The 18,393-nt window shown below is 40.5% G+C and overlaps 1 protein-coding gene across 7 annotated transcripts in view; it reads right to left on the bottom strand.

The window, feature by feature from the left end:
* The window catches only part of LOC134355549 (neuron navigator 1-like), a 664,756-nt gene that overhangs the window by 125,042 nt on the left and 521,321 nt on the right, over nt 1-18,393 (bottom strand). For all 7 annotated transcript variants that reach the window (XM_063065565.1, XM_063065568.1, XM_063065567.1 and 4 more), the window contains 2 exons: nt 16,217-16,919; nt 8,209-8,643 (listed from right to left, as the gene is read on the bottom strand). In XM_063065565.1, coding sequence (XP_062921635.1) covers nt 8,209-8,643; nt 16,217-16,919 — 1,138 coding nt within the window. The remainder of the gene's footprint in view (nt 1-8,208; nt 8,644-16,216; nt 16,920-18,393) is intronic.

Here is an 18,393-nt window from a genome sequence, read left to right as displayed (position 1 = left end):
TTTACTAGATATGTCCATTTTTGTTATCTAGATTATTTACCAACAACTTGATGTGCAAGCATAATTAGAAACTCTGCTTTTCCATCATAAGCTATCAATGGAAAGATTTCAGAAATTCTCAACTTTTCTTTTCCAAAGTTTCGTAGTGTATAACTTCAGTTACTGAAAATATGCTGAGCTAGTTGAAATGCTGTCTCTGTAACAGGGACTAACAAAAAAAACTATAGTTAAAGTAGATCATTGCCTAAGAGAATGTCTTTTCAAAGACGTTACAACATTAAATCAGGGAAAGTACAATTTAATTCACTGTACCCAAATGCAAATATTGTTGATGCTGGAAATCTGGAATAAAACAAATTCTGTTGGAATCACTCAATAGGTAAGAAACATTTGTGGAGAGAGAAAACAACTTACTGGTAGTGGTATTTGACTTTTCAAAAATAATGAAAAATCCACAAATCGTTTCTCATTCCAGAGATTGCCTGACCTGCCAAGTGATGACATTTTCTCTTTTTGTTAATTAATGCTCTTCTGTAGGCATCAGAAACATACTCCAGTTGCCACTATGATGCACAAACTTCTTTCCATTAAGTGTATTGGAAAACAAAATATGCATCATTTGCTATGAAATACTGCTTACTAAGTGTTTACTACGCATTATTGATTTACTGGGTATACATTGTATTTTCTACGGTATTTACTATGTAACCATTGACTTATTAGCTAGAATGTAACCTATGTACTTTTGACTCATTAGAATGTAACCAAGTAAAAAGATAACGGTGGCAGATAGGATAATGAAACATGCGACAGCATGTTAATGAAAGGCTAACTAAGAGATAACCGTCGCCAGGGATGAGAAAACATGTGGCCCAAAATGTAAACCAGGACATGATTAAATTAAGGGGTAAAAATAATAGTGGCAAGTCAGGAACTGGTATATTGATGATATGCAACTGTAGACTGATTGGATATGCTAATTCAGCTGAGCCAGAAGAGTGCTATAAAAAATGCTATGTACAAAGATCGGTGGGCAATCAGCGACTAGCTCACTGACTGTCTCAACTTTGATTTGCAAATTAAAGTTTAAAACTTCTTGAAGAATCCTCTGTGTCTCCTAATCATTTGTGAAATGCAAGAAACCACGACAAGTGAAGCCAATATCTGAATTGTGAACTGCTCTCACCTCCTCCAAGTGACAAGAAACCTTGAGGAGCCTCTGCAAGCAACAAAAGCAGTATCCCCAAATGAACAGGTGTTGAAGTTGTTACGTACCCCGTAACTGGGTTGCCAAACCAGCAGAAATGGATCACTCAGTTGGAGTCTGGATTACTAGAACTAAAAAGTTTTATTAAAGAAACAAGCAACACAGTACTCTTATCGAAAGGATAATAAATGCAACAGTTCAGCAATGATAAACATACATGTACACAGAATTAAGATAACAGGATCAATCAAGCTCTATCGTTGTCTAGGGGCAAATGACCAGTTTCAAAGTGACGCAAAGTTCAGTTCAGTTCGCAGTAATCGCTGCCGTGGGAGATGGACAGTGTGGGGGAAGGAGAGAGAGCAAAACGAATGAATATTCAAAACGGCTTCCACACACACACCTTCGCAGTCAGCTTTCGGGCGAGTCCTTTGTGATGTCATCTGAGGTCACCGACCGTGACCCCTCCGTTTCCAGATACGACCGTTTCTCTGCGCTGAACCTGGCACCCAGGCAAGAGTGGACACACACCAGGTTCCTGCCGATCGTGCCTTTCCACCCTGAGCGTCTAAGGCTTGATCCCGCGATCAGCCGTCCAAAAGCTTCCCACTGACTTGTGAGAGGCGCACCGCTTCCAGGGTCTCGTTACCTCGGGTGTTGTGTGTGTGTTGCCTTAGCGAACCTGTCCCTTTTTATCCCCCGGCTGGGGTATCGCCTGTCCATCACTTCAAACAGTTCAGGGTTCAAAGGGGGGGCCGCTCTAGACAGCTCCCTCCTTCTGTTATTCTCTCTCCCGTCCCTTCATTACACATCTCCAAATGCTGCACCATTGTTTCCCTTATCTCTCTCTCTCCTGAAGACAGGTGGCAGACCAACTGCTGATCACACAGGACAGCTAACATCTTAATCTATGTGTATTCTTGTCACGAAGTCCACATAGATTTGGGGTGTAACTACAAAAAGTGAACCATAAAGAGCAAGAGTCACAGAACTCACTGAGCCAATGTGAGATGCAACAGTCTTGAATTGGCTTTAAGCAGCAACCAACGCAGCACACAGACACGTGAGTCATTCCATCCGCAACACTGCATCACTTGGGAACTAACACCGGAAGGAAGTTCTAAATAGACAGAATGTGGTTTTAAATTTAAACTGTAGTTCAAGGCTCCAGTTAAAGTCCTTTTATCTAATCTCCTACATAGCTGATTATTGTGCTTTGCAGCAGTAATGAACACTTTCCTACACTTACCCTCTAAGTGCATCAACTACTTGCAGATCAGTTGATGATTAATTTCTACTGGCTCCTCCAAGGTACGGTGCCTTCTAATGTCTGTTAAAGTTTATGAAGTCTAAAGGGAGTAACATGCCAGCTGCTGAAAGTCATGTTGCCTGGGTTTAAGGCCTCTGCAGAAGTTGGTAGCTTCCAGACACGCGTACATTAGTTGCCTTTCCCACCGAGCAATGACCAAAATAAACTGTTCGAAGAATGAGAAAGAAAATGGATGGTGCTAGAAATGGAGGTATTGGTGAATGTACTGCAAGTGTCTTGGTGATACGTTTATCCTGGCTACACAGTTGGTGGTTTCTGCAGCCTTTAGGATACAGGTGAAAGGCTTGCAGCAGCATAAGTGTGTGAGCAGAAGAATGGTACCCTTTATTTGATTGCTGATGGATGAGCAACAGAGGTGAGGTGTTCTGAACAGCAGCTGAGACTTCTGATACAGCTGTTGGATACAGCAGTTTAAAATACATCAAACGTGCAAGGTTCAAAGTAAATGTATTATCAAAGTACATATATGTACGTATACAACCCTGAGATCTGGTTTCCTTGCAGGATTGCTCAGTAAATCCAAGGAACAGAACAGAATCAATGAAAGACATCACCCAATGTGCAAAAGGCAACAAACTGCAAATACAAAAGAAAACAAAAGAAAAAAATACTAATAAACAAATAAGCAATAAATATTAAGAACATGAGATGAAGAGTCCTTGAAGGAGAATTCACAGGTTGTGGGAACAGTTCTATGTTGGGGCGAGTGAAGTTGAGTGAGGTTGTCCCAATGGGTTCAGAAGCCTGATGGTTGAGAGGTAATAATGGTTCCAGAATGAGGAAATGGGAACCTCAGACCAGTTAGCCTGCCATCAACAGTAGGAAAAATGCTGGAATGTATTACTAAGGAGATGAGTACAAATTACCTAGAAAATAGTTTTACTTTATTTCTTCCTATAGATGCTGCTTGGCCTGCTGCGTTCACCAGCAACTTTGATGTATGTTGCTTGAATTTCCAGCATCTGCAGAATTCCTGTTGTTTACTTTATTTCTTTATTACTTAGAGATACTGCATGGTAAGGGGCCCTTCTGGTGCATCAAGCCCAACCATCTGAATATGTCCATTTGATCAATTAACCTCCAAACACGTATGTCTTTGGAATGAGGGAAAGCACTGGAGAAAAACATGTCGTCACGGAGAGAACACAGGCACCACTGGAATTGAAACCTGTTTGATGGCACTGGTGTTACACTAACCACTACACTACTGTGACGTTGTTAAAAACCAGTTAAAGATGAATCTTGTGAAAGAAAATGATATTTGACAAATCAACAACAAACAAAATGCTGGAGGAACCTAGTGGGATAAGTAGTGTCTGTGGAGGGATATTGACAATTGATGTTTCAGGTCAAGACCCTTCGACCGGAAACACTTAAGGGCAGACAGACTGTATAAAGAGATGAGGGAAATGGGTGGAGCTGGCAAATTGTAGGTGGATCCAACTGGGCAGAGGTGATAGGCATATGGAGGAGGGAAGCGTGGACATAGTAACAGAGGCTGGGAGGAGAGAGGTGGAAGTTGCAAAGGGCCACTGATGATGGAATCTGATAGGGGAGTAAGGTGGTGCACGGAACTGAACAAGGGAGGTGAGATGGCAGATGGATTTCTTACCTCCCTTTTACATTTTATCTTTCTACCAGTTTTTGTGCCATCAGCAAAATTAGCAACCATATCTTTGGCTGTGCAAAGGAAATGAGAAGTTGAACAAATAAATGGGCAAAGATCTGGCAGTAGTTTATATAAACTGTAACAACATTGATCCCAGTGGCAAACTGCTTATTAAAAATACCTCCAACCAGAGAAAGATCCAGTTATGCCTGCCGTCTATTTCATATTGCCCAACAAATATCTATACACAGCAATGTGTTACTGCCAACACCTACATTGTGCATTAACGTTTGATGCAGCACCTTATCAAATGCATTCTGGAAATCTACGAAATCATGTAGAATAACGCACCAGCTCCCTGTTATCCACAACACATGTCACTCCTTCAAAGAATTCTAATGAATTCATCAAACAGGTTTTCTCTTCCACAAAACCATGTTTGCTTTGTCAATTACCCTCAGTTTTACAAAACAACCTACCATGGTGTCTTTGAAATAGCTTCCTTTCTCCCCAGTAACAGATGTTCAGCTAAGTGGCCTGTAATTTCCTGCCATCTCTCTTTTTAAATAAAGAAATCACATTTGCTCTTTTGCATTCTAATGGTTTTTGCCATGAGTCTACAGAAATCTGAAAAATTAAATCTGTTACATTAACAATCTTATTTGTCACTTTCTGGGGTGAGGTCCATTAGGACTGGGAAATATGTCAATCCACAGATCCAACAATTTCTGCATTACCACTTCGCTGGTAACTGTAGTTTTCCTGAATTCCACAGTCCCTTCCATTTCCTGATCTACAGCTACTTTCACTGTATGCCTATGTGGAGTGATGTAAAGCTCCTATTTAATATCATTCATTGTTTACCCGTCTCAATTTCTACAGAACACCCCATTTGTCAGCTATTTTATTTTTTATATTAGAACTTTTTCTATCTGTTTAATATCCCTGGCTCACTTTATCTCACACCATTATCTTTCATTCCTTTATTGTATTTTTGATTGGATTGTTCTTCACGTGTTATCTAATCCTCTTAGCTACCACCCACACTTGTGTGATTATGCGAGCTTTTTTAATTTATTTTTTAAGTTAATAAAAGGTGGTGGGTCCTCCCCTTGGAATCTTTCCTTCTCATTGGAGCATCTCTGCTCTTTGTGTTGTGAATGATTGATCCCTTAAGCTAATTTGCCAGTTCATTTCAACAAGTTCCCTTTCATGCCCTCGATTAAATGTAATGTGCTAGTGATGGGATACAATATTAGGAGAATCACAGATAGGATAGATAGAAAAATTTTCCCTTAATAAACCAAAGACATAAGGCACAGAAGCAGAATTGGGACACTCAGCCAATCAATTCCACTCTGCCATAAGTCATGGCTGATTTCCTTTCCTTCTTAACCCCATTCTCCTGGATTCTCCCTGAAATCTTTCATACCCTTACTAATCAAGAACCTCTTCACCTCCATTTCAAACATATCCAATGTCTTGATCTCCACAGCTGTCTGTGGCATAAGACCAATGATGTTAGTATATCCTACCTCTAATGGAGGTGACCACAACTAGAACGCATGGAAGGTTAATGTCATCAATTTTTTCATCTCTCAAACTGGATGTGTAATTCAATTATATCAGGATCACTATGGAGTGCTTCTTGATCAAAGTTCTTAGTAAATTTATTATCAAAGTATATATATGTCACCATATATAACCCTGAGTTCATCGTCTTGTGGACATATTCAGTAAATCCAAGAACCATAAGAAAACCAATGAAAGGCTGCAACGAACAGGCCAAACAAACAACCATGTGCAAAACACAACAAACAGGGCAAATACTAAAGTGAAAAAAATAATAATAGGAAGCAATAAAAATTGAGATCACAAGATGAAGAGTCCTTCAAAGTGTGCCCACAGGTTGTGGGAATATTTCAATAATGGGGCGAGTGAAGTTGAGGGAAGTTAACCCCACTGGTTCAAGGGCCTGATGGTTGAAGTATAATAACTGTTCCTGAACCTGGTGGTGTGGGTTCTGAGGCTCCTGTACCTTCTTCCTGATGGCAGCAGTGAGAACAGAGCATGATCCTTTATACTCTGTCTTACGATGTGGTTATTATAGATGGCCTGGGCACAAGTTCCACAGGAGACTTTCTGCTTTTCTCATCTTCACACCATCTACTTCTACATTCCTCTTTCAGGTTAGTTTAAGTTCGGTAGGCCTGTCAGAAACTATTGCCACCATAATGCATCTCCCCTTTAAGAAGTACAGACCAGCTTTAAGCTGGGCAGGCTGACTTTAAATGGTGCTTGATACGCAGTCTGTCAGTCAGTGGGTGCCATCCTGAATCCGGGGTTGGCGGCTGTGCACCTCCATCTTCTTCGATCTTGCGACAGATACTCAGTATCTTGAGTTTATTTACTGCATAGCAAGCAGTACTTAAAACAATTGGTGTTCCGCCTGTACTGGGTTGAATAGTTTTGAGTTAATTACAGGTTACAATGAATCACGGCCATTTTCTGGGTGTATTTCATTTAGCTCCCAACCTTTCTTAAATGGCCAAATCTCTATTTTCGAAATACTAAGCCATGTTGGCAGATCAGCATTTACCAGGGTTTCAGGAAGTCTTTACACACAAAAACTGCACAGCTCAATTACAGCATAATTCTCCAGTCAGTTTTAAATATCTTTATGTGCTTAGAAGTGTGAAAGCATAATTATCACAAGTACATTTAGAATAATAGCTTTATGCTCCCACCAGCAAATTCTGAGTTTTTGAAAATATTGTGACTGAATCCTTGAAAAAAAGAACATTAAAATCTTTCCAAAATGAAAAAGTATATCCCTGCCTCAAATATGATATATGTTAACTTTGAGGAAAGAAACCGAGCACTTTGTTTGTACTAAGTACTTCTAATTGCAATGAACATTAAGATTACAGAGTAGAAGTCTGTAAGTACTTAATAGTCCTTTTACAAATATTTTCTACTTTTAAATATACATCTGTGCTTGTATTTTAATCCCTATTCACTGTTTGGTGAATGCTCTGCTAGTTTTTATGTCAAAGAAATGAGTCAACATCAAGACAATTATATGGCATGAACAGGGTGAGATTGGCAGATGGGTTTTTTAAACATTGTAAGTATGTATACTTTTAACTTGAGTTCACCATTTCTAATTAGCTACATTATATGTAATGAACAAGAGATGTTGTTATGCCTGTTATTAGTTGTTTTGTTCTCGAACTTTAATTCCCAAAACCAGTTTGTCTTCAGTCAAATTTTCCATTGAATACACAGTATGATTTTACTTAAAAGGTGTCACAGTAAATAAATAACACAAACCTATTACTGAATCCTTTTTCAAGAATAAGACATCCCTTTGTTAATGAACTATAAATATATGAGTAGTTGCCATTGCACAAGAAACCTTTTCACAGGTTTGTGTATTTTGCTCTCATCAATCTACTTAATTCTTAGTTCGGTAAATAACTTTCCTGTGCAATAAAGACACTTCAGGTAAGTTAATAATAAAGTGGTGCTGTTTGGATTGCAAAAAAATTATAAATGGTTTTCAACGTTATCAAGCTATAAGTAGCAACCAAAGCAGCTTGTGCTGCTGACACTTCACAAATCAGACACTATTGTCATCAGGTGATTTAGGAATTTGGGATCCATTGAGTACAGATGATATAAAGAATGTAGACACTGAAATTGAGAACAAAGATCAATTAATTAAATTATTTGCATATATTTTCACTTCATTAGCAATGTTCAGAATCAACTGGAAAAATCAGAGGTTATGAATTATCAACAAATGTGTATATAATTACAAAACTTCTCAAATACCTGACCCAATTACTCCACAAACTGTGCCATAATATAGAGTGGGCAACATTATATTATATCATAAATGATTATTAATTGCCAGCAAAAATGATTTTGTGCTGCATGAGGTGAACCTAAATCTGTTAAAGAGGAACTTCAAATAAATTAACATCATTCGTCCAAAATCTTGCACTTTTTCGACCTCCAATCCTATCACATAAAAGTGATAATAAATGAGTCATTTACCTTTCCATCTGTGAGAATCTAGAACCTCCAGTCCATGTGAGTGTGCTATGATCTTCTTCCCTTGAAAGCATGCCACTACTGGAGAATGAACTTGGAACACTCAAAGGAAGATCCAGAGATTCCATGCTGGTGTGGAGGCTACTTAGCTTAGGGTACATTAGGGTTTCCTTATTGTTTGTGAAATTGCTACCTAGACCAAGCCCTTGACTAAAAGTACTGGAATTTACATTAAGGACAGGGGCAGGGCTTGGGGTTAGACATGGAGCTAAGCTGATTGTACTTGTCTGGACATCGGGGAGTTTTGTTAAAGGCTCATTGGTAATGCTGCTACTACCAGATGCATGCCCTGAGGTGGAAGAGTCCAAGCTGTTGGAGTTGATTTTGTCGATGTTGGCCATTGTAGGTGGCTTGCTGATTCCTTTTGAACTTATCATCCTGGAATAAAAGAAACAAAAACAAATAACTATTTTACCAATGCAATATTTCCGGGGGCGGTGGGGGGGCGGGGGGGGAATCACAACTAAATCCAAGGAAATGTAAAATACAGCAGGGCACTTTATTTAAATGATAGAAAATAATCAATAATCAGATAGAAATGCCTGGCACTTCAAAAAACATGTAAAATAAATACAAATCTAGTCTTAGTACCCTAGTTGTTTTTTCAGCTTGAGTGGATTATCATCTTGAAAAGGCATTCCATGTGGGCTTCTGAGTTATTGCTATTGATGAGAAAAAAATCTATCCTCATGGTTCAAGACAAAATATTAAAGGTAAGGTAGTTTTCCTATTGAGTTTTGAAACAAAGATACAACAATTTTTTCCCAACTAGTACCCCATTAACTCAGCTAATGTATTACACTCATACTCGCACACATTGTCCACATTGGCATTTGTAAATGAATATAATCATTGCATTTATTAATGCATTCATTTTCTAAAAAGCAGTTGTATGTGTGTGCATGTCATAAACACAAGAAATTCTGCCGATGCTGGAAATCCACAGTAACATACACAAAATGCTGGGATACTCAGCAGGTCAGGCAGCATACATGGAGAGGAATAAGAAGTTGACATTTCAGACCAAGACCCTTCATCGGGACATTTTATCTCCATAGATGCTGCCTGACCTGCTGAGTATCTCAGCGTTTTGTGTGTATTGCCCTGAGTACATTGTAACATCGCAGCTACAATATAAAAGCTATAAAACTCATGACAGAGGCTAAGCTATTTCCATCTGACAGGCTCAGACCATTATGGCTTTGCGCTAGCTGTAAGATCAGGGCTCGATTCCAACCTGTGCCTGTAAGGAGTTTGGATGTTCTCCCCATGACCACACACATATTTCCTCCGAGTGCTCTGGTTTCCTCCCACATTTCAAAGATGTATAGTTAGGGTAAGTAAGTTGTTGGCATGCTATGTTGCCGCCAAGAGTGTGGTGACATTTGTGGGTTGCCCCAGCAGAATCCGCGCTAATTTGATATGACACAAATAACATATTTCACTGTATGGTTCAATGTATCTGTAACAAATAAAGTTAATCTTTGTCTTTATTTTTACATCAGATTGTATGAAAACCAATATATTAAGTAATCAGATATCAAATGGCCTCTGCAAACTATCACATTTACCAATAAACTCTTTAATGTTAGGAGGAAACATAACATAAAAATACCCACATCCTGAAATGACTTGTTTTCAATTTAATATAAGCCACTATTGGAACCTAACTGAAACTAGGATATATCATGTAGAAGAACTGTAAATCACACTTCAGGGGAAATAATAGCCAGTAAATCCCACTGCAGAATACAATGTTTTGTGTGTCACAATAGAATTTAAGCTAAACAATCATGTTCTTTGTCAGTATGCAATAAATTTCCATCCATTCAATGTACAAAGTTCATATCAATTGAAGCTGCTGTATCCATGTTGTGATGTTGATAGATACACATCTTGAAAATTGTGCTGCATGCATGTGCTTTTGGTCACCCAGATGTAATACAGGATTACTGCAAGCCTGTGAGACAGCGAATGGTCTTTGCTCAGTTCTTGACTGGGTTGCTGTCGAGAAACTGATGATGCATAATTTTTCTCATATTTCTTTGTTATTATTTCATCTTTACTGACAGTTTTATCACCAATTTACCTCCTACCATTCCCTGCAGGACCTCTCCAGTGCCTGAGATCTCTTCCCACCCTTTTCCAAAGATCATCTCCTTGACGCCTCAATTGCCTCTCTGATCTTCTCTCCAACTCCCTCCATAAACAATTCCTTTATCTCCTCTCCAAGGTCCCAAATCTTCCAATCTCCTCCTCCTACCCAATCTGTTATGTCACTGGTGATTCTTTCTCCATCTGTTCCATGTCATTTGATTCTGATACTCACCCCCCCCCCGATCCTCTCCCCAAGACTCTATGATCTTCACAAGTAGGGGTGGGAGAACATGGAGAGAAATAAGCCATATGCAAATCTGGTGTCAATTCATAAGCTGCACAGTTCATGGATGATATACAGTTAATTGAAAATCACTGCAAAGGTTATTTGCCTTTGTTCTTTTTCAAAACAAACCTTGCAATTTAAATGACTATATCCCAATCTACTGACACATTTTGCTCAATAGAATATTTTCAACTTCACGGTCTCAGACCAAGCAGGCGGTTCTCCTTCCTAACCTCAACCAATGCAGTACCTTCTTGACTAATGGAAATTGAAGTGATCTAGCTCAGTCAGTTTGATGATAACTTCTATAATTCCAATTAGCTGAAAGTAATGGCAAAATTAGCAAGCAAAGTGTTACTAGACTTCTGATACAAAACTTTATTCATACAGTCTTAGCCGAGGCACAAAGTAACAAAGAATTCTCTATCCGAAAACAGGTTAGAATTGGGTTCAGAGCACTGAGTTATTGTGGGATTAATCCAGCAGGGTTCCTTTGACCCACGTTGGAACAGCACGTTGAGTAACAACATCTGTGATGTCCCATGATGCCTGTCACAGTAGAAACTTACAAATTATGACCAAAAGATATAAGCAAGGAGTGAGGGCCTTCAGAGAAGAAGGGGGGCAAAGAAACAATGAAACAAAAACAATCACAACCTCAGAATTAATAAGTGTTATAAATTTAGCATTGCATGTGAAGTTGCTTGTAATTTGTTGCCCGTTAGTAGCTCATGACTAATAAAAATCGATTAGTCCACATTAAGTATTCTACAGCAGCCAGTTTTAAACAAACCTTAGAAAGACTGTATAAATAATAATAAATTATTTTATACATTCTGCACTCAGATGGACATCTGTTGAGAATTGCAGCAGTTCATGGATGGCATGTAATTTAAAGTCACTGCTATGGTGATTTGCCTTGGTTCTGTTCAGAACAAACCGTGCAATTCAAATGACAACTGCCTGATCTACTGGCACAGCACACCATCCTGAAATAATGAGGGAAAAAAATAAATCATACTGGTTTTGACAGAACCTAGATGATTCTGAACTGTGGAAAGGCCACTGAGTGTGTTTAGTCTGCAAGGATATGTGAAGCATATGCCTGTTTTAAAAAATGCAATTCTGAACATTTTTGTCTTGCATATTTATTTATCTATTCTTAGCCAAACGTATTTATAATTGATCCCACATTAATTGAATAATAACAATGATACCAAAAAAAAACAACTGATTCATGATGAGAACAGAATAATGCATCAAATGGTTGTAAGTATGCCTAATGTTAATTTTCTTCAAGCATTTTTGTTGACACATGGGCATCCACTCCCCACTTGGCATGTTAGTCTAGCTGGAATGAAGACAGAGGGAATGAATACTTAATAAAAAAAAGGTCTAACACAATTTGCAATCTGTGAGGAACATGCTGCTCCAGACCTCCAGATCTTCAGCCCTGTCACAAGTACGGTCAAGAAGCCGAAAATTCAACAGGTAATGTGAAGGTGCCTGCCTTTGATATCAGGGCGAAACGTGATTGACCGTGACAGCAAGTAATATCAAAGTCAACAGGAATCAATGAGAAGCTTTTCACTGGCTGAAGTCAGACTTTATAGAAAGTTAGTTGGCAATCCCGCCAGCCCCAGTACATTCATACAAGCATTCTTCAGCATGATGAGGAACCATCACATCTACAGAGATGAAGTGCTTTGAGAGGTTTGTTATGGCTAGAATCAACTCATGTCATAGCATGGACCTGGATACACTGCACAATAGCACAATAGGTATACATCGGATGTGATCTCATTGGCTCTTCATGCGGCATTGGATCATCTAATACGTATGTCAGGCTGCTGTTTATTGACTACAGCTCAATGTTCAATACAATCATTCCTACGGGACTAATCAAAAAAACCTGGGCCTTTGTAACTGGATCCTTGACTTGCTCACTGGAAGATCACAGTCTGTGTGGATCAGAAACAACATCTTCATCTCATTGACAATCAACACTAGTGCACCTCAAAGATCTGTGCTTAGCCCCCCTGCTCTACTCTCTCAACACCCATGACTTTCTGACTAGGCACAGCTCAAATGCCATCTATAAACTTGCTGGTGGCACAGCCATAGTTGGCAGAATTTCAGATGGTAACGAGAAGGCGCACAGGATCGAGGTATATCAGATCGTTGAGTGGTGTCACAGCAACAACCTTGCACTCAATGTCAGTAACACCAAAGAACTGATTGTAGACTTCGAAAAGGGCAAGATGAGGGATCACACACCAATCCTCACAGAAGGATCAGATGTGGCGAGAGTGAGCAATTTCATGTTCCTGGGTGTCAATATCTCTAAGAATCTATCCTAGGCCCAACATATCCATACAGCTATAAAGAAGGCATGAGAGTGGCTAAATTTCTTACGGAATTTGAGGAGGTATGTCATCAAAAATACTTGCAGATTTCTACAGGTGTACCGTGGAGAGCATTCTAACTGGCTGCATCAACGTCTACTGCGTGGAGGTTAATGCACAGGATTGAAATCTCCTGGTGTACATGATGCACAGGATTAATGCACAGGATTCTATCTCCCAGTGTAATTAGTAGACCACATTTTGGCTACTGTTCTGAGGCCTCTATATAACTCCCATCAGGATCTTTTTTACCCTTGCAGTTTCTTATCTCTACCTACAAGGACATTCTACATCTTCTGATCTTATGTCATCGCTTTTTAAGTATTTGATTGCAATTTTTTTTACCTCTGCCTACCTGCCTGTCCTTTCGATAAAATGTACATCCTTGAATGTTAAGCTTTGAGCTATGATATTCTTTCAGCCACAACTCAGTGATGCCCACAATGTCATGCCAGCCAATCTGTAACTGCTCTACAAGGCCATCTACCTTATTCTATATACTGCGTGCATTCAATTATAACACCTTTAGTCTTGTATTTATCATTCTTTTTGATTTTGTCCCCCTGCCACACTGCAACTCATCCTACTGAAAGCAATTCTGCCCCATCATCTGCCTGTCCATAACAGTCTCACTGCACACTGCCTCTACTTGTATAAAACTCCTCTATCCTCAGCCTTATTACTCAATTTATCACCCCCCTGTCGAATTAGTTCGAACCCTCTGTCACGGTCCGGTCCGTGAAGTCTGCATTCCGGTTCATGGTCCAGTCCATCGACCTTTGCTCCAGGTTTTCCTGTCTACCCTGTTTCTGTTCCTGTTGAGCTCTAATTGAGGCAGCTGATTCTCGTTGGGGCTGGCTGCATAAATACCTCCAGAGACCAGGGTGTGGCAGCTGGATTGTTCTTGTCCTTACTCCTTGTATCCCTTCCCCTGCCTTCTGTTTCCTCGCCTGAAGCCTTGCCTTGTCTTGCCAGTAAATCTCACCTAGCCTGAAGTTCTTGTCTTGCCTTGCATTACCTGAAGCCTTGCCTTGTCTTGCTGGTAACTCTCTCCTCATCTCATCTGAAGTCTTGTCTTGGCGCCACCCTGAACCTAGCTCCCTTCCTGCCCCTTGCCTCCGTTGGGTAAGTCAGGCCAGATTGCTGTTTCCCTGCGGTGGGTTCTGTCCCTTCCTGTCCCTTGCCGCCGTCAGGTAAGGCAGGCCAGATTGCTGTTACCCTGTGGTGGGTTCTGTCCCTTCCTGTCCCTTGCCTCTGTCGGGTAAGTCAGGCCAGATTGCCGTTACCCTGCGGTTGGTTCTGTCCCTTCCTGTCCCTCGCCTCTGTTGGGTGGAGATCCACGCCCTGCCCAGGAGGAGCTTCAAGACCCCAAGCCTTGATCCTCGCCCCAAGCCAAGCTTCAAGACCCCAAGCCTCGCCTCAAGTCTCTGGTCTTGAGTTTCGCCTCAAGTCTCTGGTCTCGAGTCTCACCTCAAGTCTCTGGTCTCGAGCCTCACCTTAAGTCTCTGGTCTCCAGCCTCGCCTCAAGTCTGAAGACTCCAGCCTCATCCTGCCTGCCAGCCAAGTCATGTCCTTGCCTAGTTCTGGGGTCCGAGCCAGAGGCAAGACCCAGGTTCTGGGTCCTTGGCCAGTCTCTGGCTCAGAGTCCAAGCCGGGGCTCCTAGCTCTCTTGTCCAGTCCTGTTCTGGGTTCCCGGTTTTCGTGTCCATGTCCTAGCCCTCACCCTGTATCCTAGTCCTGTCCCTAGCACTTCAGTGTCTGTGTCTTGCACTCCTTATGACACCCTCCCAACAGTTCTAGTGAACCTCTGGGCAAAAGCATTGGTTCCTCTCAGGTTCTGATGTAATCCGTCCCTTTTGTACAGGTCATAACTTCCCCAGGAGAGATCTTAAAGATCTAGAAATCTGAAACCCTACCTCCTGCACCAGTTCCTCAGCCACGCATTCATCTGCCAAATCATTCTATTCCTACCCTCACTGGCATGTAACACAGGCAGCAATCCAGAGATTACTACCCAGGAGGTCCTGCTTTTCAGCCTTCTACCTCGCTTCCTAAGACCTCTTTTAAGGACCTCCTCCCTTCAATAAAGCTTCAGTAATTCTATATCCTTCGAATTTTAGTAGCGTTGGATGAGCAGACTTTCTGAGGTATTGAATGTTAACTCTAACAATATGGAAACACACGCATATTTCAGTTTTTTCACATGTTATACAGCGGTGCAATAAATTATCTAGTAAAGTCAGTGAGGAGGAGAAGCAGGAAATATACAAGCACTCAGGACCATGGCTCCAGCTAGAAAACCACCCACATTCTTTACCTTGTACCTCTGGTGTTTTGACCCCTACCTGAGGCCTGGTTGCATATAGCACAGACCCCAGACCCAGCTGCTCTCTGGAACTCCAACTTCCGGCCACAAGCACAATCATACGCATTTCTGAACAAATGGACACTGCATTATTAGTTTACTACTTCAATTATTAAAAATTAAAATAAGAATGATCTTACCAATTAAAATATTTAACTGAATAGCTATTTACGAAATGTAAAGTCTCTAATACCATGTTCACTTGCCAATAATTCTTTTAATTTAAATTAATGCAGTTGCTGTCCCTGTGGCTGGTCTAAACTGGGGCCAATTCAGCAGGCAAGTTTTAATGAGAAAGTGCTGCAAAGCATTTCCAGTGAAGCACTATCTGTCAATTAGTACGACATGGCCCACTGCCAGTGATCATGGAGAAATATCTATTAGCCATATGGAAGTGAGAGGACAACACAGGTGTCTTCAATGATAAAAGCAAGTACCATTAAAAAAAGAACAGAATCATGTCATCCTCAATAAAATTTGTATTTAAATTCCAACCTATAAAAGCTTGAAGCTAAATTATGATGGATACAAGAAAACTAAACTTTAATAAAGAAGAAACAACACAGGTGCCTTCAATGATGAAGATAGACATTAAAATAACAGGATTGTTTTGGCCTCGATCCAATTGGAAATGAAATTCCAGACTGTTAGAATACAAAATAAAATATGATTCATGGCCACTGCACTTTAGCTTTACTATAAAAACAATAAAAGATGATTGCATACTAAAATGCGATGAATTAAGTACATGATTGAAATCTACTGGATATGTACCACCTGAAAGTTCATGCAACTCACCTCTGAGCTGTTGGAGATGACATCTCTGAGAACTTGGAACTTTGCTGTCGCATTCCTTGCAATTTATTTTGACTTTCAGGGACCACTGTGGTCTTCGCAGAACTTGCTACAGTTGTACATTCAGTATCCGAAGCCACTGCCTTTGCCTTGGCCTTCTCTTTCTCTCGATCCGTTTGATTTACCGGACCTGAACTTGTACGCCCCAAGCCAATTTTTGAGGGTTCTTTCAGACGTGACACAGGAATGCCTCCTTGTTTGCTGCTGATGAGACTTGGGTCAATGTTGCTACTGACAGGTCTATTTACACCTGCTCTGCCAGTGACGCTGACAGAACTTGACTTGGCTGGACGGGGCAAGCTTCGGTACTGCACTGCTGTCCTTGCACCTGACGACATGAAACCATCATGGTTTTGGGACACGTCAAGGCTGGTTTTCCTGGAGTTTGTTGGTTTAACAGGAATGCCTGTGGATTTGTGAGTTTTCCCCGCCGGTGCAGAGCTTCCACCACCTGTCATTACCGTTGCAGTGCCTGTAGTAGGCTTCTTATAGCCAAAGGAGCCACCAGTAGACGGCCTGGAAATTCCGGATGGAGGTTTTCGTGCTTCTCCAACTCTGTCCCTACTAGCATCAGATGAAGATCTTTGCAAGCTTGTTCCTTTGAGAGCCAACTTTCCTTTGTCTTGGACTTTAGTATCAATTTTACCTGCAAGTACAAAAAAAAATGAAGTTAAGAAATTGTGGCAAAATGATGTTTGTGAATACTATTTTCCAACAGGATTTGATGAATCTCATTAAAATCAATCTAGATATTTTAGTAATCAGGTCATCAAAAAGTAAAGGAACAGAAATATAGCTGCCATCTGAGTCATGTCATCTCCTTGCAGCTACCATTGACCAGGAGGTACAGCTGCTCAATGGGGGAGGGTGTAGATAGAATCAGTCAAACGGTACTTTCTATCTAAGGCCCAATGCTGCGAATATTGGGCCTAGAATTTCTTGTGAGCTTGTAGGCCTTCACTTCATTGACACAAGACACTCCAAATAAATAAGATGGTCGTGGATTCAGCTCAGTATGTGTTGGCACCAGGGCAGTATGAATATATGGTGGGGTGACGGTGCTTTGCAGGGGAAGGTGGTCCACAAAGGATAGTGAGAGAGAACGATGTTTCAGTACATTACCATGGCAGGATAAGGTCTGGGTTCAAAGATCTGTGGGATATTGAATGATGAAACAGGCTTGAAGGGTCTTATACTGATATATTTTTCACTAAACATCAACTCTATCTTACTTTCTGGTACTTTGTAATCTCTAAGTGTGTACCTCTTTTCTTCTATTGCCCATTGTGCATATGTCACTGTACTGTTATGACGAATCAATGCACCAAACAGGTCTTCTCTGCAGGCACATTCATCTTCAAAAAGCAGCAACATGTATTTTCTGGGTATATCCACTGTCAGCATCAGAATAACTGGCAACGTGCTGGACCCTGATGCAATTATCCACCAAAGTTATAAATAAGGTAGGCTTGTTCCACTGTGACTCAAAACTTTCACTTTTACACCCAGCAGGTAAACCAATTTATTTCTCCATGGGTAGATGGTAATAACGTGGAAAAAGTCAGGATTGCTGCCATTAAACTGGAAACTGGCAGCAACTTTGGGATTACTGTGCCGGTCAAATTTAGAGCAGGAATCATAATATTATGCATTGTCAACAGTCCAGTCTGAGCCTCTACTGTTTGAGAGTTAACTCAATAGACTGAAGAGAAATTCCTCAAATACTTCTGAATGGAGGTGTCTGGAAATTAAATCCATTTAAACACATTTTAATATGTAATTTGAAAAGTAATTCCTTTGCACCTTTTAAGATTGCATTAGCAATCCATTCTAACTCAATAAAAAACCAACGGGAAATTGGCCTGAGGCAAGATTCACCTCACCAGCTCTGATATTTGTCCATTGTCAGGTACACATCAAATGAGATCATCCAGAGTGCAAGACTAATTTCTGTGTTTAATAGCAGAAATTAGCTGTAAAAGCTGTTGACCTCTGTCCTGTGTTTGAACCTCATAGTAAGACAAGCAGCAAGCAAGAAATATTGGCCGAGTGACGTGAATTAACTGGGGGATATTAGCACTTTGTCCACCACCACTCCCCGTTTCTCACTTCTGCTTGCT

The sequence above is a fragment of the Mobula hypostoma genome, chromosome 13 (genome assembly GCF_963921235.1).
Source record: "Mobula hypostoma chromosome 13, sMobHyp1.1, whole genome shotgun sequence".
NCBI classification, from domain to species: Eukaryota; Metazoa; Chordata; class Chondrichthyes; order Myliobatiformes; family Myliobatidae; genus Mobula; species Mobula hypostoma.
The sequence above is the reverse complement of the archived record's forward strand: the minus strand, read 5'-3'. Positions and strand labels throughout refer to the sequence as shown.